At 36.5% G+C, this 23,631-nt stretch overlaps 1 protein-coding gene across 8 annotated transcripts in view; it reads right to left on the bottom strand.

The window, feature by feature from the left end:
• Positions 1–23,631, bottom strand: part of SSBP2 (single stranded DNA binding protein 2) — a 194,320-nt gene that overhangs the window by 27,028 nt on the left and 143,661 nt on the right. For all 8 annotated transcript variants that reach the window (XM_083817198.1, XM_083817196.1, XM_083817194.1 and 5 more), the window contains 7 exons: positions 23,439–23,498; positions 20,238–20,304; positions 19,981–20,051; positions 15,996–16,063; positions 9,768–9,816; positions 7,738–7,773; positions 2,974–3,028 (listed from right to left, as the gene is read on the bottom strand). In XM_083817198.1, coding sequence (XP_083673324.1) covers positions 2,974–3,028; positions 7,738–7,773; positions 9,768–9,816; positions 15,996–16,063; positions 19,981–20,051; positions 20,238–20,304; positions 23,439–23,498 — 406 coding nt within the window. The remainder of the gene's footprint in view (positions 1–2,973; positions 3,029–7,737; positions 7,774–9,767; positions 9,817–15,995; positions 16,064–19,980; positions 20,052–20,237; positions 20,305–23,438; positions 23,499–23,631) is intronic.

The following is a 23,631-nucleotide window of genomic DNA, read 5'->3' as shown; positions in this document are numbered from 1 at the left end:
TACTCTAGTTCTATGTATGAATGTTAAAAGGTTTATAAATCACCAAGTATATGTATGTAACTATTTAATTTCATAAACCTTTTTTCCTGGAGTTCCAAATTATTTCACTTGTCTTCAATATTCTCTATAAGATAAAACAGGAGTTTCTTACTTATCAATACTTTCTGTAATTTGTTTTCTATCTGTAATAAATGATAAATAGCTTCTCATTATACAGACTTCAAGTTAGTATAGCAAATAGAATTTTTTATTCTCATGCATGTCAGTCTGTTAGATTTTGGACACATCTAGAGCATTGTGCACACTGAGTATATATCTAGGCATACTCAGTAAAGCATTATGCAAAGATCTTCACTAAGAACAGTTTAACTGATGTAACTTCATGGTACAGTGTGGTGCAATGCTTCAAAATAAACCTGAGTCCAAAAATAATAAAACCATGCTGGCACAGTGTAGTGCCTAAGCTATTAATTCTGCCAAGAGTTCCACTGGGCACTGCTGTTGACACAGCTATATTGCCTCTCAGTCCTTGCCCTCCAGTCAGTGTACATGAGCTTTCAGGAGCAGCACCTCCAGAGTGAAAAGCAAGATGTAGTGAACAAGACATACAGAAGTTGTCTGGCTGAAATTAAGAAACCAGTAACTGAGAACAACTAGTAGATACAAATTATTTATTCTCATCTCCAACTTATCTGCTAACACATACAATCCTAAAACCCTTCATCAATATTTCTAAAAAAGAGAAGGGAAAAACACAGCAGATAGTAGACAAAGTAGCAAAAACCTTTCTGGAGTGAACTTGACAAGAGATGGGCCATGTAATGAAAAAGCTTACTGAGAGGAGAATGACCTAAGAAAAGTTTAAATACATCCCTAAGCTGACAGCATAACTTAAAAATATATTGGTAATTCTGGAAAATCAGTACGTCCACCATATGTGCAAAAAGAATAAAGAATAACTAAGTACTCTGTACCTAGTTCCTCCAAAAGACCATTCCATCTCTTTGAACCAGAGTTTTGAACTCAAGCACACACAAAAGTCAATTCTGAGCTGTAAATCTTTTTCCAAGACAAGGCGATGGTGGGCTTTTGAGTCTGAAGTAGTGGAAGCGAGAAAGCCTGTATCTGACTGAAATGTGTTGGAACTGGGAACGTGGCCTGACCTCATGCAAGAATATGTTTGTACATGTGAAGTTAAAATCAAGTCTTTTGTCTATTCTTTAACCTTTCTGATGCAGCTTTTTAGGTATTAATCAACCTTTGTGAGTAAGTAATTCCATTACATACAGCCCACTATGTATCACTACGACATTAAATATACTGTTTGAAAAAGAGGGGAAACTCAAGCTTTTAACCTAAAGTTATCAAAGTACCTTTAGCACATAACAAATTATTTTAATGTTCGATGAGGTAGACAACAAGTTCTTCAACCACCAGATCCTTCTGAAGCATACATTCCTGCCTCTCCCCATGTTGTGCTGCCTCATGTAGAAATACATACGGGGTGGCTGGGCCACGGGAACACTCGGAACTGTTTTTTCTCAGAGGCAAGTCAGTACATTTTCAAAATTCTCAGGTAGCCAGTTCCCAAGTGTTTCCATATTTTGGAAAATAGAGTCTTAAAACATCTTGGAGTTTCCTTAATTGAAAATAGGGGCAATTCCTCAACAGAAGCTTTATGTGAAATGAACTTGGACAGCCTAACAGGTGCTATAACTGCAGGGCTGACTATATTCAAATGCGCAGGCTGTCTTTAAGTTTTATGTTAAAAGAAATTCTAACCTTTAAATACCAGTTTGCAATAACTATCTTTTTCACTAATTATATGGACAAGGAAGCCCTATTCTTTATCTCAGGTTGCATTTTAAAGCCCTGGGATTGTAGTTAATGAAAGTATTATACTGGTGCAAGAAGTTTTCATAGCAAATAAGAAAATTCCCTATCCTCTTGTGCTGCAGAGGACAGCAAGAACATGTCAGACATAAGGCCTGAGGATGCTATAACCTCACTGAGGTGAATAGGTCCGTCTTGAAAGTGAGTTGCAAAGACAGATTTTGGCTAAAAGGAGTCTGAGTAGCTCCTGAATACTGTGTTACACAAGACATATTTGTTTCATCTTGGCAGGCTTCTGATATTGTCCATGGGGGAGGACAGCATCTTCCACATCTTGCAGTTCTTTCTTCATATCAGAATCTTTGCAGAACATCAGTGTAGTGAAATACATACATCTAGCTAACCATCTTTAAGCCTTGAGAAGCTAGCTGGCTGTCCAGAGTCTTCCCATCCTCTTTGGTTCTTCAAACCTTAGTCATAATGTGGACAATCTTTTGTGACCAGGTAGTCAAAATTGCAAGATACAAACCATTTACCTTGGGGAAACAATGGGACAGTGAAGTTCTGGGAACAGATCACTGCTAGGACACAACAGTGGCTCCGCTGGGACCTTACTCCTTCACTGTAGGACAGAGGAGGGCAATCTGTCCAGCGTGACCCTGCTGTCAGTCAGCTGAAATAGCCATGGGATGTAGCCATGCCTTTGAGTCACACATCGCCCAAGAACCACATTTGGTCAGGTCTATCCCACAGGATACTGTGTGGGTTTTTCACCAGATTCAGAAATCTGCTGATTTCCAACCTGGCAGGATCATTCCAAAGAACATTAGCAAAAACTAACAAAGATTGTGTCTTTTGTGTTGTTTTTTTTCCTTGCTACTGCTGAAATCATGCAATAGAAGATCACTCAAAAGTCAGAGAAATTAATTGTTTTGAACTGCATGGATACAATGATTTGTGTCTGCAACATAGCAGGGATAGAAAAACAGTGAAAGAGCAGGAAAAAAGCTGATACAGAAAGTACAAAGCTAATAATTTCTCATTAACTGATTCATTATGAAAATCAAAGCCTGAAAAAATAATGTACTTCCTAAAATCTTTTCTAATTTTCCTTTATTATTTCTGAGAATATTTCAATACCTGCTGGACTAGGCATGATAGGTGTTCCTGGTGGCCCTCCACCACCTGGGGGACCCTAGAGAGTATAGAAAATGTCAGTTAGCAAGAGAGGAAAAAACACCACAGAAAATACGAACACGGTAGAAATGAAAACAAAGTGGCATGAATGTCCTGAGTCTGATAAAACATACACATTTTCTGATAAATTAGCAAAACAACTCATAACAGATTAAGACAATGTATTTGCTCAGCAAGCTCTGTCATAGACTTATGTATACTGACCCAAGAATATTCATTAGTCAGTAAGTATGCATCATGCTGTAAGTCAGACAAAAGAAATATTTGGACTAGGGCTTGAGACTATTATATTTAATAACCTCAACTGACTTTTGTTACCACTGTTTTTTAACCAGCATTTATGTTTTGTTGTACTTGGCACAACGGTAGCCGATGTTTGCTAAGCACAAAGTGAGGCGGTGTCTTATGGGAAGAGAAGAGGCTAGTCACCGTAAGAAAGGTTTTGCTTTGAGGCATACTTGGTGTCTCCATGTCCCAGACAATTTAATTCAGTTTGTATAATATTCTGCGTTTTTAAAAATAACATCTGTATGCACAATTCCTTCTCAAATTAATGACAAATGGATTGAAAAAAAAAAGTCAATATAATGCTGGCTGTATAAATTTGGGTACAGTCATGTGACTTGCCAAGACTGCTAAATCACAGATTAAAAACAAAACAAAACAAAACAAAACAAATAAACAAAAAAAACCACAAAGGAGTATTATTTTCCTAGTTTCAGGCATTCTGTGTTACAAATCTGTTTATGCATAAACACTGTACACAGATGGCTCTGGTTGTTAAACAAGCTTATTAAGGTTCTTTAAAAATGTCTCCAGTATTTTTACTCTGAATGTCAGAGCAAACTATTAGTTTAGTAAGAATAGAATCATAACTTCTTGCTTTCTATGTTTGCAGATCCACTAATACTTTTAAGTAACATGAAAAACTACCAAATCAGTTTGATAAAAATGTCTAGGCCAAAAACCATCAGTAAGCCAATAAATACAAACTCCCCCTCCTTCCCATATTAAAAAATACACAGATTGGTAACAACAGGTGATTATTCCCATTGCTACATGACTGTTATTATATTTTATCCCTTTTGTTGTATTTTAAAATAGCAGGCATACTGCTCTAAACAGTAGCAGGTTTTTTTTTTCAGCGGTACTGAAGATAAAGGTTTGGTTATTCCTGTCTGCTTACAAGGATTTTACTGGTATTTGTTATAATTCACTAAGATATTTTGGAAGAAGACAGACAAGTTTTGGATTTAAAACAAAAGATACTGTTTACTGTAAATAGTGATTTACTAAAAATAACATTTCTTACAAAACATGCAGCAATAATACTCTAGCATACACTATTTTCAGAAAATCAAAGTCTGTAATGTAGCAGCCTTCTGATTGATACCACTCCTCCCCAGATTTGTTCAAGCAAAATACTTAACACTTCAAAGGTAAGCATCTCTTCTCGCCAGTAAGCGATTAACTCACAGTTAATTGTAAATGAAACAGAAATATTTCACCCAGAAGCAGCAGCATTCTTGCAGTCAGTCAACATATGTACACCTCTCTGCCCTTACATGTAACACCACCTACTAGTTCTTTATCTTGTGCTCTCCCATTTTTTGTGAACTAAGAAAGGTCACTGAGAATTTTTCATAAAGCATGCTAGAAAAATGGCTTGCTTCACCATAAAATACACAGATCAGCTTACAAAAATCAAGGCATAATCACAACTTAACTTCATACTTTCAGTAGCTACAAAGCTTTTTCCCTCTGAATTACAATTGAATCAGTAACAGCAGTGTTAGAACTGGGCTTGCCAAAAGTGTCTGAAAGGTTTATTCAGCCATCAGCAAAAAAAATCCCCCGTTTCTTTTGTAGAGCTACAGACTCGAACAGCTACAGAATTCGAAGGGACCTTTGGATCAATTATCTGACTATCTGGCTAGCACAGTCTGTGACTCTTCGTCCATGTACTTGTGCACTAAGCTCCCTAACTTGATATTTTTAGGTTTATATATATTTTTCAGCATGATATAAAGAAACCACTAACTGGTCATTTATTAGAAAAGTTACTTATCTTCACTATTACTACTAGCATCTAATTTAAAATTTGTGTTTACTCTCATTGTTTGTATATCTTCCCATCTTAGAAAGCCTACTTGTACCAAGTATTTCCTCCCTGAGAATGTATTTGTATATAATGAAACTATTTCTCAAAAAACTGTCTGATAAAATAATCAGAATAAATGTCCAAAACCACTTCACTCCACAACATGAACCCCTTTGCTAAAAAGATGCCTTGAGAGCTCTCCAGCCCATACCAGCCCCTAGATGCTTGCTCCTGGGTCTTGCTCTTGAAAGCTCCTTCCCCTTGGTCTTGCTTATTTGGTTGTCTGTTTGGCCGGCCCTCACGTGTTCCATTTTCTAAAGCTCAGAGGGCCTCTCTGAAGCAAGGCCACTTCTCTCAGTGTGAGGCAAGACATGCACAGTCCAAGCACTCACGCTGGCAAAGGACTTGGCCCACCTCAACTGCTCCAACACTGCCCTCTGTGAGAGGCAGCCTCAGCTCTGCATGGAGCTCCACAGGTGAGTGAGTGCCCCTTAATCTGTTTTGGGCCAACCACACCGATTTAGCAAAGACCTGTTTTTTTTTTTTAAATGATTACATCAACTTGCATTGTTTTGAATGAAGAGGGTCACTCATCCAAGGAACTTCAGTGGCAGATCTGAAGGAGTAGCAAACTTCAGAAGAGTGGGGACAAAGAATCAGGCAGCAACCGTTCCCATTGGAACCGCTGGAGTTCACAGAGCACATCTGCTCAGAGGCTCAGGATTTTTTCCAGTACTTCAGACTTTTCTGTGTCTCTTTCTTGCATCTTTGCAAATATTTTAGTTTTCCTTCAATGTTGCATATTAGATGTTTCAATGAATTCAATGTTGCACATTCCAGCTTTGGTCTCATCATTGTCAGTGAACGAAGCAAAATCAACTTTTTACTCTTATTCCTCCCCTTCTCTCTATGCGTTGAAATGTGGCGATGTCCTTTTGTGTCAAAGTAATTTATCCCAGCTAACCTTTGGCATGATGTGAGAACACCAACAGAGTCCTATAGTACATCATGCATTTTACTTAGTTTTGCTTCTTTAAAATTAATTTCTATAGTAAGTCCTTTTCTAATTTTTCAGGACTTCATACCTTTCCAAAACTAGAATACGAAGTCCAATGTTCCATATTAAAAATCTGCAACAGTAACTGATCACTAATACCTAGGGCAAAACTAGCAAAAACACTCTTCCCAACAGAGAGAACTTTCTGAAGATCTTAATTAGAAGAACCTGTTTGTAGATCAGCAGATTTAGATTGTTCCCACTACAGATGTGGCAAATGAACCCTAGAATTATGGACACTTAATAGGAACTTAACCTTTTTAGCAGCTAATTGTTTAAATAAAATACAAAAGAAATATCTTTTATCTAAACAAAACAAGCTCATCCTTGAACTCGTCCTTCAGCATTTGCTATGCAGGATCATCTTTCTCATGAAGAAATTAAGAGAAACCTATAACTAGCACAAACAGATTAAAAAAAAAATACACTTCTATATTGTCCTCATGGTGAAAGACTTGCTATTTCCATCTTATAAAATAGCTTCACATTTTATGTTGACTTAAGCCAATACGCAGCAGTTGTCTAACCTTCAGATGATAAAACATGAAAAATCAAAGAGAAGTCTACGGAAGCCTTACTGGCCAACAAAGATTGGAATCCAACAGACTTGCAAACAAGAATGACATATGACAAATGGCTTCAGAAGGGAGATAACATTCTCTGCCCCTTAAACTCTGATTTCAGTACTGAACGTGACAAAAATATATGAAGCACTATGACTTACAAGAGTACATTAGAACTACAAATATTCCAAGTTCAACAATAACAATAACAATAAAAAGCGTAAACAAAAAGCATAAACAAAGCTAATCTCTCGAGAAATGGACAGAAAACAGCAGTACATACTCCAACAAAGTCTTTTGTTGTTAGGTGAAATGTTTTTGTGGAATTCCAGAGAGACAATTGGCATTTTTTGGTCTTTTGAATGACTGTCCGATGCTGGACACTTACAAAGTTTTAACTATTTCATTCTAAAGTATAGACTAGGAAAAAGCCAAAAGACCGACTAATCCGTGATAAATTAAGACAATGTCTGTGAAATAAAGACATAACAGACCATGGAGAAAAAAGATTTTTCAAGTCTCCAGAAGGTAATTATAAGAGTAAAAATTTACCTAAAATGTTAGCTATTAGGACCCATTTATATATCCTCGGGGAGACAAAAGCTTGTTCTAATTCTTCAAATGATTTTTTTCCCGGAGAAGTACAGAAACGCATACACAATACTGTGTTTCCAAGAAAGCTGTTGGTTTTTTTTTTTGTTTGTTTGTTCATTACTTATTATTCAAGACAATATATTGTATTGGTTATTATAAACGTATGTTGAAATAAAACAGCACTCAGGGCAATTTTGACCAGACTGATAATGATTCTAGCAATAAACATCAACATATGCACCATAGATGGTAGACAAAATACTAAGTGCAGATCAGCTGTTCAGTTCTCAACCAATACACAAGGGTTCTTCTTAACATCTGGACTACCATTTCTTTGCCTAAATAAAATGTAGCATCTATTCTAATAAGCAAACACATACAAGTGTACTTACTACATAGTTTCCAGGAGATGCTGAAGAATAAGGTATCTGAAACATCAACAGAAACAAAACCATAATTTCTTTTGCAGTGAGATGGAGTCCAAATCTACATTTATGTACAGTTGTAGCTTAATGTGCATTTGTTTAATTTATTTCAAATATATTGTTAAAGATGATGGAAACATACTATTGTCGTCAAATACAAACCCCTTTTCTTTTCAACAACTTGTCATTATAAGTATGCTTAAGTCTAAAATTTGCAATTTAGACATAAACTGAATTTAACACCAAATACTTAACAATATTTCTATTTAAGAATACTGTGCTCTGGTAGCCACTCTAATGAAGTCAATATAAATAACATAATTCATACATTAAAATGTATGCAGGCTGAGGTCTGGTATCTGTTCCTATTCTTTTGTAATTAGTAAGGCATGCATTTTGAACAACAAACATCACTCTTAAGATACCAAATTATAAATTCCAGTACCAATTTCATTCCTTGTGTCTATTACAAAATTTTATTATTATTGTGGGAGGCAGAATAAGCTCTGTAAAGATCTGCAAGCTAGAGTGAAAGGCTAAGCTGTAAGATTATTAATGTAATATGCTTTATAAGGTGGAAACTTAAGGAGCACATACGTGCATGTAAGTCAATGGGATTGTAGTATCATCCTGTACATGGACTGAATTTGTATGTTCTCACATACACTTAATCTTGATTAGTATCTGGACCATAAAAGGAAAGCAAACCTTGTTTCTTTCACCCTAGACGATACCGATTTTATTTCTTTGCATTACTCTTTCTTTTTTTTCTTTTCTTTCCTTCTTTTATTTTTATTTTTTTTTTATTTAAAGAACAGTGTTCTAATTTCATGTCAAATTCAATTATTGTATTTGTTACAAAGGACATTGGGAGAAATTGAATTGCCTATGAATAACCCAGTTTTATTCTTTATGCAACAGTCTTTTCAATGATTCTCTCTAAAGAAACACAGAGCACAGCTGTTATAGAAGGATGGGGTAAGAAGTAACTGAATTGACCAAATGCAAAATTATTTTGTAGAATAAGCATCTTAAATGTTTGTAGATAACTTATCAGCCAATTCATTTTCACATGTATCTATTACTAGACTTCTCAATAATTTTGTAGAGCAAGAATATTTCAACTGTCAGTTAAAAAATATCCTAACAACCATCTTATTTCAGTACACACAAAAGAAAACTGAGAAAGAGTTTCAGCTCTTTTTTTCCTAATTGTCATTCAATATAATTAAAAATTCAAAATTGAGAACAGAAAGAACCAGTCTAGTCTGTTAAATCAGACCTACCTTATCCTGCTGCAAAGTGCTAAAAAGGGAGACATTTTTACACTAGTGATATATGACCAATGAATGAAAATTGAAACTTTACCTTTGTATTTTCTGAAGAAATACCAGGTACCGTTTTTCACATGGGATACCTTACCGACCAACTCTTCCTTCAAGCTGCTATTAGACTACCTCATTTTTTATTTGTTCCAACAAAATTCAATAAAGTGCACTGCTTGTTACAAAAAGCATATTAAAATGGTTATGTCTACAACTCCACCTTCCCTAGTTAACAGGAGCACAAGTGCTTTTATTATATGAAATATGTGAGCACACATTAAGCTGATCTTCCCACGTTGTCATTTCTGTAGAGCTTGCAAGACAGACAGTTTTGTCCTAACTCTTCCTACTTGCACTGAAGGAAGCTAGAAGGTATAGAAGGTATTTCAAATATCCCCCAGGGTAGCCTTTGTGTTAGGGAAGGTCTGTAACTTATGTGGAGATGCAGTGTGGCTGCATGATTATGAATAGAGCTGGATATTTGCAGGTCAGTGAGTTCTCTGTTAAGACATGCTCCTCACTGTTTCTACTCTGCATTAGGATTAGTGGAGGTCAAAAACAAAAAACATGCAGTATTTTTATTTGTTGAATGGATTTTTTTTTCCTGGTATGTTGATGAGAAATAATTCTCTGAATATAAGATGATTTTAGTATGTTTAAATATTTACTTACAGAATTGGCATTGGTTGGGTTTGGCCAAGGTCTACCACCCCCAGGGCCCCTGTAAGAGAAGACGAAAGATGAGATACAGAACAATCCCCGGGCTTCTGACCTGTTCTAAGGAAGCAAATGTTTCAAAGCAGTCTGTTTCCAGAGCAAGCTAAGAGATGGTTTTTTTCAAATGACATTAAAGAGTGATTATCAGCGATAACTGCACCAAGCTACAGTGCTACAGAAAAGTTCCCATTGTTGCACTACTTTCTTCGCTTAATCAGTATATGAGCTGATGAAAGGTGATTTATTTATGATAACAGCCCTGCCATTTACCTTGCAGACATCTCGTGTCCTAACTCATTCTGTGTGCGTGTGTGCTTTTCAGGACACCACTGCCAGAACAAGCCCTTTGCCAGCAAATACCCTGCCAGTGGCCAGCCTGGAAGCAGCCAAGCTCTGCATTGGTTCCAGGCACCAACAAATTTAGGGAGCATCAGACATCCCCCTTTCATATCCTCAATGGAATGATTGGAAAAACATTGCAAATTTGTGTCTCTTGAAATGTCTTCCTAGTGTTTGGGGAGAGTTTAACTCTGTTTACAACATTTTAGTGTGCTACAAAAGTCTTGAAAAGAGTGAAATACATGTTCCAAAATTCTTTGAGTTCTCAGGAAGAGTGTTTTTCTTTCAACTTTATTAACATTTTTATAATATTTGGAGGAAGTATCACATGTTCCACAAAAAATCTCATTATAGTACAGACCAAAGCAGAAATTTACAAAAACATAGGTTTAATTTCAGTCATGAAACTGTATTCTTGCTTAAGTAATGAAGTACCTTCCTGAAGAATTGTGGATGCATGCATGTATTGAGTATGGGTCTAGAATGCTGCAAGTATAGCAAGGTTTCATTTGTGGAAAGAGCGCTTTCCTTACAAACATTTTGGTAACAATTATTCTTTAGAAAAACAAGCCACAAAAAATATGTTGCTCTAATATGTGTCTGAGAAGCACAACAATAGGGTGTATATATATATTTAATATATTTATTTATAAAAAATTGAAAGCATGACACTTTAAGCCTACATTTTAAACACATCTAGACAGGTATATAAAAATAGATTCCTACTTGATGAAGGATATGTTATCTCCAGAGAAGTCCCAGAAACATGAAATTTATCATAAACCAGGCAAAATGGAAATTTCAGACTTCTCAGACATTCTTGTTATGCTTGGCTCAAACAGTGTATTTATGATTAAGTAGCAGTTTCCTAGCAGGAGGGACAAGAGTGCAACATGCCAAAGAAGTCTTTGATAAAGCTTGCTCGGACTAAATATCAGACGGATGCTAACAGCAGAATAGAATGGGGAAAGGAAAAAGGAAAAACTCTCCAGACAGAGCACCTATTTTTTTCTCACAGCTCTGGCTGTTCTTTTGAGTTTCTCGTTCTTAGCTGAGATCAGAAATATGGTTTGGTGGTTAGATGTTGTCTTGATGGTACTAGGCAGTCTTGAGGGAACTAAACTATATGGGAAGTAAAATCTACATGTTTTATAGTCATAAGATGTGAATAACCATAATTATTCCTGGTAGCATTACAAACTCCTAGTTATGTATAAATAAGACAAATTCATGTTTTGAGAGCCCTGTCAACTGAAAGGCTGAGCAGATGACAAAGCCTTTGCATTTAAAATGGCATTTTGGCCTCATTAGCTTTAGAAAAGGGACATTAGCCACAATAGCTTAGCAGACTTGGAAGAGTGATTTAAATACAGAGATAAAAGTAGATTTTATTAATGAGTTCAGGAAGTATTCTATTTTAAAGTTTTCTGAAAGTAAAACAATAAGTACATATTGTTGCCTGAGGGATATAATATTGAATCTCTCATTTTTTTATTGCATTGTTGGCGAAACCATTACAAAGAAATTATCTCAAACAATGAACTGAAATAAATCAAGTGAATCATTCCATTTTATGATGCTCACATTTATGGGAGGTTGGAAAACAGAAATGTAGGAGGGGGTCTTTTTGCTGAAACACTTCCCCACTAGAAGAGGAAGACATTTTTGAGTGCATTTTTCTCAGCTTCAGTGGTCCTTCCATGAAGGTTAAAAATCCATCGCCCTAGCAGCTCTCCACAGGTTACTTCATGCAGCATGTTTGCTGGAAGATACCTCCATGAAGGCTTTTAGCAATGGCCAGTGGCTGCCTTACTCTAGCTGGGAAAGGGACTCATGGCATCATGCAAGCAGTGCCTGGCACAAGTGGATTTTGCAGATGCAATACTCTGCAATTTCTCCTCTGCTAATAACATGGGAAATATTAGGTGATTTTTTTTCTTTTCTGTCACATGCTGTATGTGGTTTGTTGGATCCTCTTTTTCTGAGAAACCAGCAGTGTCTGTAACAACACTGGAAGTTGTTTTTCACCACAAAACCCAGCAACTGTTTGTGTGACATTAAATGACACAAAGATATCTACTGAAAAACATCATAAGGAAAATGGCCATGACTACACTGCAGATTACTGTGAAGCATGGAGAAATTAAAAAGCTGACTCAGATACATGACTGGGTTAGCCACAGCAACATGGAAATTTAGGTGGGTTTTATGAGAAGACTGGGAAACAAATTCCTCTCAACATCACGGTACCTCTGGCGAGCATGCACGTTTTTTTAGAGCTAAGCTCACATAATGCCTGGGTTATCCTGCAGGCTGCACTGCTGCTGTTTCCAGTGAGGAAACTCACCTTTCATCTAAAAAGCTGTCAGAATTTGCAAATTTACTGGAAGTCATGGACAGCTCTAAGTATAGACTCAAAAAACTCTAGCAGATTGCTTGAAAGCCATATGGTTGATATAGAGCATAAATGTTGTTAGCTTATAAAACACATGAAAAAGCTACCTGCAATTTTTTTCCAACTCAATGCACACTATTTTTTTTTAATAAAAATATTTATTTTGGAAGTATCAATAGTCGTAAAAGATTATTATGATTGCTCTGCTTCTAAAGTATGAGTAATTTACAAAATATCTACCACTACGACTAATTGCAAATGCAATCTGTCCTTAAGGTTAATCCTGTACCCTTGACTACAGTACTTGGAAAAAGAAGTCCAGCATTTCAGTTTCCTAATGGACAAATATATTCCATCAGAAATTAAACCTCTAGATACAAGTTTGTGAACTGCAGTTAAAAAAATAAAATCACATCTCTTTCCTTTCAGGCATGACTGAGATATTCTTAGTGCTTGATACAGCACCACTGCAGGCCATTAAAAAGTGCCTGAGAAATGCAACAATGCTCCCTGAAATTTGCCGTTTTGTTCCTAAAGAGGCCAGCTTACCATGAAGAAATAATATCTTACTAAAAATGGCTACACCAAGTTTCAGCTTAAAATCCTATAGGTAAAATAAAGTTATTTTTTAAAAGATATAGCATATGTATCTGCTGTTTAAAGCAGTAATCTGATATGCATTACCTGTGATGGAGCAAGGAATTATTTATCAATACTACATTTGTGGAGTATATGTTCATGAACTGAAATACTGTCTATGAGCTCTCAGGCTAGTTGCTACAATTTTTAACAATAAAGAACAGTTTCTCATCCAGAAAAATGTAAAATTGTATTTGGCTGATATTCTGCTATTCTGCCAGAACAGCTTCCTTTGAAGCTTTCCCAGGAGAAAAAGCTGGATTTTAAAATGGCATCTGCTTTTTGTAGAGTACATGCTTTTATATTTTAACATTGCCAGAAAGCCAAAAACGTTGAATACAACAGTGCAAAATCTTAATGTATGATATATGGCTATGTGAAGACAAACATAAGTTAACATAAGGCAATCATTTTATGTATAGTTATCTTCTTTTCCTAGAAATGTAAGTACGCTAAATGATGTACAGCTTTCTCAGAGCTGTGCATTAGGTGAGTTGTAAGGGGTAAAACAGAGAATGAGCTGAATGCACATGGGTGCATCTGTTGCTACTGCCCACAGGTCATTTGCAGATGCGCTCTGCACTGATTCTGTATGCAGAACAGGCCAGAAGACGAGTCTTTACTATGGCTGCAGGGTAACAACAAGCCTGACAGCAGAAACTTTACAAGGAATGAATGTGATGTCCAGAAATAAAATTAAAGGAAGCCTGGTCCACATCAACACATTTGTTCTTCTTTGGATTAGTGTATGTCACTCCATTTGACAGAAGAAAAATAAATGTTTGATTTCATTAAAAAAAAAATATCATGTAAGCAAGGCATGCAATAATCTAACTCCAAAGGTCTGTGTTTCAGCATGTAGCACAGGTCAGCATATGCTATAGCATAATACTGCAGGATGAGCACTTTGGACTCCCTTATGCCTCCAGCACGCACTGTAATATGCCAAGGGGCAGCAGGAAGTCTTTTCAAAACCAAGCAACTGTACTCCAGCTGAGCTGGAGGAAAGATGAGGTTTGTAAAAAATGTACAGAAGTGCAGCACATGCCTGATGAGACAAGGAGACTGCTACGGTTACCTGCTTCCTAACTGCTGTTCTACCTGGCGTTCTTCTCAGAAGACCAAACACTCTATCAAAGCTCATGAATTCCCTAAGCAAAGGTCTCCAGTTCATGGCATCCCCTTTAACATACAAGTTCAAAGGAAAATGTGCTTTTCTGTCACTGATTTAAAAGAACACCATCCATGGATGCTTACTGACTCAACATAAGATGAAACCTGCTTATTAAATGCTGCAGTAGGGAAAATGTTAGTATTTCAACCCATAACCATCTTCTTTCTTTATGGCAAACAAGGAGTTCTTTTTGTCAGAAAACATGTTTGTTTGTTCTTTTTATGTGAAGAATAAACACGTTCTTCCTATCTCTCATTTATGTGGATAAGTATCCTCAAAATACCTTATCTATCCTCAGTTTTAATTCCAGAACATTTTATTTTAGGAAGCTACATTTTCTTTTCTTAAAACTAAATCTCCTCTTGGGGACAATCTGTGTAGTGCTTATATTATACTCACACTGAATTTCAATATCTTAATATTTTTTCTACATCAGTTTTATTTAAAAGAAGAAATGCCTACCCTTGGGAAGGTTCCTAAAATTGTCTGGAGTCCAATATATGATGCATATGATAGAGTTATGCCAAACTTTAGATTTTATTTGCTTCAAAAAATCAAAGTCTGTCCAGAAATCAGAAGAAATGAAGGACATGCCAGATTAGATTTTTTTTAATGGTGTTATTTATCTCAATACTTCATTTTCGGGTAATAACCTCTGGTCTGTGTTACACTAACAGTAATTATAGCAGCCCCTTAAAATTTCAGAATCTCTTATGAGAGAAATCTATATAATACAAGGATTTTTTGTTTTTATTTTTATTTATTTATTTTTTTAATAATTATAAAAACAACTCCAGGCAAGCAAAGATTTATGGCAAGTGCAGAAGATTGCTCATCTTGAGTCAGTTGCTACACTAAAATCCATAGTTTAAATCTGGACTACTAGATTAGTCTAGATACAGTAATTTTATATCTAAACTTTTTCTATATGCCTAAAAAGGGGGGTTGTCTACCTGTGTAAATGGAATAATATGATCCAATAACTAAATGCATGTCTGGAATAAATCAATATAGCTTAACTGAACTCAGTTGATATCACTTTTTACTAGATGGTAATCCAGCCCCAGAAAAACTGGAAAACTTACACTCCTATCTGGAGTACCGTTCTATATGTTTAGAGTGGAAATAAACATAATCATGGAAATAAAGGCAGTAACAAAGAGAGAATCATCCACACTTTTTCATTCAAATATGTTTGTTTTTTTATGAAGAGCTCTAGACAATAGTTTTATTTTGCTAAAATTATGTTTCTTCATTTTGCAGAAAAGAACCATACCTGTACCATTCTTTATAAAAAAGTAAAGTAAAACCATAAATGATTATATCGTCACTTGTAAAAAAATGCATACATGGAAATATCAGTAACTGTACTGACAAAATATTCCCAGAATTTTAACTTTGACCTGTGAAAAAAAATCAGTGATTGTACAGAGTTGGAGGAACAGCAAAGGAGCCTCGAACAGATGCATGCAGAAGAAGGATGCTGCTGCAGGTTCACTTTTTTTCAGTTGCAGTTATTAGTCATCACAGCACATTACTTACCAAAACATGTTCTCCCTTGACTTATGTAACCCAAATGTTACTTCCACAATGAAATGATTTTCTAAATATTATAAGATTTTATTATTGTGCTTACATGTTCATTCCAGGCATCCCCGGGCCACCTAAAGCATTCAGTGGGGGTCTCATTGCACCTCCATAGTTCTGCAATGATAACCAAGGGTCAGACTACCACAAAACAAAAAAACAAAACCAAAGAGGAGGGGGAAAGAAAGGACAGCAGGTTAATGATATCCCTATGCAACTGCTGACTGGATAGGCCAATGTAATTCATTCTTTCAGGAGTTTCCATTGTTGACTTTAAAAAATAATACTGTTATCCCCAAGGAGAAAGAATTACATTTACTACTCAAACAGTAGGAATACACTAAGAATACTTAAAATGTAAATCCTTGCAGGAGGGATTATTTACACGTATAGAGATCAAGTCAATGGCCAGAGGGACAGCTTTTATAACGTATTCAACTTTTATAACAAGGAAGCTCATTCAAAATCAGAAACCTGGACTTAGGTTCTGAGATTTCTACATAATGGAATTTAAATAGAATTGTTTTATTAGATTTTCTTAGGGTATCAATAAATGCTTATTTGAAATTCCACCATATGATATCACTTTTATAACATACATCGTAATCATTACATTTCTCTTCTAATCAGTCAATTCTAATGTCCAGTGTGACTAATACAAAAATTACTTAATATGATAATGAATGTCATAGCATTGCCAACAAATGGATTGCCCATTGCCTATGAAATCAGAGTTTACGGTCTGATAACATTATGACAAAAGTTTAACTGTACTGTTAACATGAAAAACTATAACTATTTTAATTCAGATGAATACAAGCAGAACAGTCTATCTCAGCTCACAGTCTTAATGAACTCTGTATTCTGCATTCATTTTTCTTACTTTTTTTCTATGTTTTTCTGATATCCCAAAGAAATGATTAACAGTATATTTTCTAAAATGAACATTGTTGACTTAAACATGTTAGCTGTGCATTTTGGAAAGCAAAGGGACAAGCCAATGATTTACTTAAAATATTTACATCATTGTTTCCAATAATAAAAATGAATACACTCTAATTGTTATCCTTTACGACTATACTATAAAATACAAAATCTATATGACTTAGGCTTATGGGTATTCTCTATAATGGTCCCATTCACAAAGCCATGTAAACATGGCATTATGAATACATGGGAGAAATCCTACAGAGGTATTCAAATTATTGATCTGGTGCCGTTTATAAGTAGAGTGATTACAGATAAACTAGTTATCTAGAACTGAAATGAAACTAGGAGAGGAAGTCCCATTGCTAACAACAGAAACCCAAAATATAAAATCTTCTTCATTGTTAAACAGTCCTGAAAGTGTACCATACAGAATTGGTTTGCAAGAACACATCCAGAGGTTGTAAATAGAGGTCCTCTTCCACAGCCAGAATTCTCTGATTCTATGATCCAACAGTGCCATCTGAAGCTAGTATTATCCATAGCTGCTGGACATAAATCACTACTCATTCATGAACTTTTGTGAGCAGCAGGCAGATTGATTGGTGTGCATGCTCAAGCAAAAGTCAGCTAGATTAAATCAAATCTCCTTTTTAACCTAAAGTTATCCTAGATAATTTTGCCTGAGCAACTCCTCTCTGTTGGAGAAGTAGGGCAGTAACTGGCCCTCTCTGTAGGGCAATAACTGGTGGGTAGTCAAAGCATTTGGGTGCAGTAACATCTTCAGTTGGCACTACTGGATCTGGAAGAGAACACAGGCCAACTATAACAAAACAGTAGTTCCAGATCTATTTTATTTAATTTTCACATCTTGATTTGGAGTGCTGAGCCATTCTCCCTATTTGGCCTGTCGGGTATCTCCCCTCCTTATTTTAGTTTAGGAATGATTAGTGTAGACCAGGGTTAAAGATCTTTATGGAATCCTGCACAACTGGAAGACTCCTAATCAAATGTACTTCTAACTCTAATTACTGCTAATTCTAATCAAATGTACTCTTTCATCCCAAAATAAGAGCACTTTCATTAAGGCTACTGATACACATGTTCTTTTAGCTGCAGCTATGCTCTCTGCCCTAATTTGTTCCTTGCAGATTTTACTTGAAGTCACCACCACCACTGTTTTTCTGGTAGTTTAGTTGTTCATAAAAGGGCTCCCTAACATCAGGTGGTCAAAATGAGACAGATTAGCCAAGACTTGTTTTTTAAATATTTAAGATAACCCAATTATGTTTGACTTGAATGCATTAGGAGGCACATGAGAAGCTCACCAGCAAGTATGAGGGACTGGGTGTAAGTAGCCCATCACAACGTGCAGGGAGTACCTTGTTCAGGTGGTGTACCTGTGGCTTGAAAAAACCTGAACCTAATTCTTCGGAGCTTTTCAAACATTCAAGCATTTACAACAGTACTCAGCTTTCAGCTTCATGTTTTTTAGTTTGGAAAGGTGTGGAATCATAAAACACAAAATGCTGAGACAAGCATTTCTGTATCACTACATAAAGTGCTTCCCAAGTTTACTGCCTGTGCAGCCAGGTAGCAGAGCCTCACATTCTGGGCACACCTAGGTCAACTTTACAGCACTGTAGCAAGAGGACCTTAAAGTAGGTGTGAAAGATCCATCAAATTTTTTTTTAGAACTGCATTCTGAGAACATCCTAAAAGCAACACATAAAGATAGATGATAATCCATTATAGAAAAAGTTTGAGTTGCAAGCTGAAATTTGTGTAGCTAAGTTACATTTTCCCCATTTTAAGAGGATATTTTGTAAAGAAAGAAAGATGAACTTTACAAAAATACTGGATTTTAAGAGATAGCAAAAATGAAAAAAATCATCCTTATAAGAACTGGCATGAGATTTGCCTGCTGTGTGACTAATGGTGCTGCATAAAGTATCAGCTCAATCTCATATGGCAGCACTGCAAAGCTTCTCTTTCTACCTCCAAAACGTAAGTTGTAAATAAACTTCAATGCTACAGAAAAAACAACAAATGTTTAATAACAGTTTGTTGGTCACACAGCAGACGTCGTGTTAAACTGAACAACTGGTTTCTACCAAGAAGGCACAAAAGTGTAAAGGCAGTTATGAACAGATTTGAAAGGCAATGCTATTTAATCATTTAAAATTCACTTTCTATTCCAAGGAACAAAGAATCCACTAGAGAGATTATCTAAAATGGAAAGCAAAAATGCAAAGTGTGGGCACAACAAGCACACTATAAACAAAATACTGGCAACACTGCTATAAAACACCACTACCTAAATTTTCTCTCACTGAGAGAGCTGACAAAATATAAAATAATATTTTGGTTCATGTTTCAGGTATATATCAGAATAAATTTATTTTCTACTTCAGTTTATTATTAAAATGCAACACTGACAAATATCCACTAATATTGTTGCACTTTTGCGGAGAGTGCCAATATACAAACAAGTCAGCACCATGGAGAAGGCAGGTTCTTGCAATCCCTGATTGCCTCACTCCTTGAAATTAAAGCTGGAGGGATGTTTATGATTGATACAAGGCAAAAATAGCAGCATGAACTTCTAATTTTACATTAAAATCTCTCTGGCACTCACCAAAACTCTAGCTCAATAGGCGATGAAGAAAAAACTTTACAATTTTTTGTTGTTGTTACAGTTTGCCTAAGCTGGTAGCATTGTGAGATGAACTCTCCCTTCCTTAACAGCATAATCAAACAGGATGGGAGGAAGAGGAAACACCTGCTCAATACCTGGGCTTCTTTGCAAACCCTAGCCTTTCATTACAAGATACACTAGCTGTAGGAAAAAACATAACTTTCCTGAAATAAGCAAGATAAGGGACTCCTTCTAATTTCATATCTGAATTAAAATTACTAATTCTTGAAATTTAGACTTTGTAAAGCTGCTATTAGAAATTAATTTTTAACAGAGATAAAATTTATTTTTAAATAGGTTTAGAAGAACAAGTTCTGGCACATTCTATCTTCAAGCTATGCAAAACCAGAGTAACACAGTATAATTATAGATCTCTCAATAAAAATTGATATTTATTTGTGGAAGGTACCTGTGGTCCTAGAGGAACCATTCCTCTTGGAGGAGTCATTCTCTGCATTGGCCCACCCATGTTTGGATGCCCTGCAAATAAAATTATGTAATTTTAAAAACCGTGCAAAATACAAGCATCTTCTAAACCTACTTTGATGAATCATTCTTTCCTAATTTACAAAAAGCTTAAAAAGCTGCAGTACGTTTGGAAACACAGGAAAAAAGATACAGGTTTAAGAAGATAGCACTTTCGTATTCTCCAAGTATTTCATTCACCTTGCTGCCGTGTTGGGTCCATCCCGCTAGGCAATAATGGCTGACTTCCTGGGACACCTCCGAGTGCCTGCAGGCATAGAAACTGTATTACAAGGAAATAATATACTAAAAATTACATTAAATAGAAAATACAGATGTTTTGGTTTTAATTCCCAGATGTTTCTTTGCGGTCAAGAGTCATGCATAAGAGTTAACATTCCTAAACGTCCTAATTAGATGTCCTAAATGTCCAACAACCCCAGCTATGGATTGCATAAACAAACTCTTGGACTTCCTTGAAATTATGTATAAATAATCTTCAAAATATAACCCCACTAATTTTGCCCTTTTTCTCCAATTATTTCTTTGCTTTAGCTTACCTATCATTTAACTTCAAATCATTGCCTGTTTCTTGGCTACAGGGCAATTTATCCTAAGTTTATATTCCTACAGCTTTCCCTTTTAACCATTATTTTAACATCTTCCCTTAAGAGGCCAGAATGTGGGCACCATGATGTCCTCTGAGAGCCAGACTTATCAGTGTGCCAGCCACACAGAGCACTCAAAGGGGTAAGGCAAAGCAGCACTGTGATGTGCAGGACATTTTATCATCTACTCTCCGCCTCCTTTGAAGGGTATCAGTGCTAAGGTAAGATTTTAATTCATCTACAGGAGAAAACAACAGTCACAGCACTTGCTCCTATAGCTTGCCTTCAAGCATGAAGTTACATTGAGTTGTTATTTCACTTCTGGTCCAAATCAAATGCATTATTTTTATGTCCCCACATTTTTACCTGCCTTCTGGGGTTTTTAGTCACTGATTTTGGTTTAAGGCTAATTTCTACAGTCTCTTACAGTCTAGTCAACTAGAATAATGTTTTTATAAATGATCTTTGCAGCTGACCCACAAAGTACTGTTTAAAATTTCAAAACAATAATATGTTCTCAATAAAAATGTGTCTGGAATGAGTAAATCCTGTATTATGAAAGTAATCTACTCGTGTAGCACAGGTAATTGCTTACTGAGGGAATGGATAAGTTACTGGTGACCTGGAAACACCGTAGTATTTTTGGATACACACAAAGGGGAACTTATCTGCAAATACCCTACGGTTTACTTCCACAAGAGCTGGGGACTTCAAAATTAAGATGTGCATTATTACATCACTTTAACACCAAGTCAAAAGGTATTCTACTGTAAGATTATGGAATAAACACAGTCTGAGACAACACCATTTAAATCTGAGTTTTACATTTACTTCAGTGGCTCAGAGTCAGGATGATGCGTAAGAACAACACATAAAACACACAGAGATGTGGCTACTCATACATAGTCAATACTATTGCAGGACTCGATCTTGCAGGGCACGATGGAGCCCTGGAGGCAGCCCTGGGACACTCGGTGTGGCACTCAGTATTTAGTAATGCTCCTTGCTGTGGAGCCCAGGTCCAGCTTGGATACCCCTACACAGCACTGGATGAGCTGGGTGTGCCCTGCATCACACCTGCTTGCCCAAAATACAATCCCTATGGCTATGTGTTGAGGGATGGAGTTATAGTTAGGGTGGGAGTTTAACTCTGATGTTTACTTGCTTCCTCGTAACCAAAATGTCAGTGTTAAAGCTGCGTTACAGTAGTTCATTATTTCCACACGCTGTTCATCCATGCTATAACTCAAATAAGGGTAGTGTTGCTCAGAGCAGTAACTTACGAACGCAGCAGGATGCAAATGAATTGCAAGAGCTGCAATCCACAAACATTATGTTACATCTCTACACTGAAAATGTCGGAATGTGCAGACAAAAATGCTTCTGAAACTAAAGCTGGAGGTTGGCAGCAGTTTTACAGCATTTGCCACATCCAGCTTCTACCCGTCAGTATTTGCACAGCTCAGAAACACAGAAACAGAAACAAAAGAATAAGCGACACCCAAACTCTAGTGTACCTTTGGCTAAGATGAAAATGGCTTACTGAAAGGTGCAAAAATCAGGAAGATGCCTTGTACTGAATTACAGTACGCTGTAACAAACATTTAACTGGGCACTCTGAATGGATGGCATTGCACTTGTATTGTCCCCTGATGACTATTTCCACAATGTTAATTTTAAGTCACCCATTTCTCTCCTGACAAAGAAGCTATGCTACAGTTAACTTAACCTCCTCTCAAACATCATCACTAAGTGGAACATCTGAAGAAGTGTTGCAACCTGAAATGTCCATCTCACTGAAATCTGAAGTTCAACTTCCTGGCAATATTGTGCCAGTGCTCAAGCCAAGCACTCACTGTGACACACAGATATAAAAAACAGACAGGAACTAGAGGGGAATAGAATAGCCTCCTCATCGATAAGTCAAAGGCAGTCCTGGAAGACTAGGTTTCACAAAAAAGATATTACAGCCTTCTTATCAACCTTTCCCAATCTTGCAAATGACCCCGTTTTTCTTTCAGAGTTCCACTGATATTTTTCTGTCTGCTTATCACTAACATTTCAACTGCTGACATCCATTTTCTCCTCTTCTGTCTGCACTAAGAAGAACTTAAAATACAAATGCTATCTGAATTTCCAGAACCATCTTTTCACAGATGGGCCAATAAAGGTCTCTGCCGACGAACAGCAGCTCATTACTCATTCTTGTTACACTAGCATGCATACCCTTTGGTGGAGACGAGAGAAAAGTGGGAATTTGATGCTTTTATAAAGTCCTCAGAGTGCCTGTAAGAGGCATAATGCACTTGGTAACTGATTCTCACTGATCATCCCCATGTTTACTGTGAAGTAAATATACTTTACGCATACCACAAAGAATAGGAGGGAGTGATGTATTTTATGTAGGATTAAGTAAAGCAATTCTCAGAGGTAACTGCATAATGTTGGTAGGAAAGTTTAGAGAACGTAACAGCTATGGAGATGCTTTGCCTTCATCTCAGCGGGCAGCAAAGCCTGGCCGAGGTTAATGCAGCTCTCTACAAGGCAACGACACTCTCCCTCTGTAGACAGGCTGAGAGCATGATAAATTTTGAGGTGTGTGCACTCATTCAGCACAGAAAAGTGAGCTTACAGTGGCACAGTGTGTCTACTAATGGTCAGACAAAATGGAGTGGAGAGGGACATTGAGACATGTGCCAGGGACATTGGTGGCCAATGGGACAATGCTCCTCGCTCCCAGCACTGCACCATGACTGGGACCACAAGTGTGCACCAGTGATAAATTCTTTCTTACCTGATTGGGTATTCTTAAAGGTGGTCTTGGACCTCCAGGGTACCGAGGGGACATGAAAGGCTACAAAAAAAAAAAAAAAAAAAAAGCTAAATAATTCAACTTAGCTTGTAAATACTACATTTAGTCGTTAGGTATATGGCCTGTGCCATGCTCAAACCTCAAACATCCAGCTTAAATACTTTCACAGAGCCTG

Source organism: Anser anser (assembly GCF_964211835.1).
Source record: "Anser anser genome assembly, chromosome: Z".
Taxonomy (NCBI): Eukaryota; Metazoa; Chordata; class Aves; order Anseriformes; family Anatidae; genus Anser; species Anser anser.
This window is presented reverse-complemented; position numbering and strand designations above follow the sequence as displayed.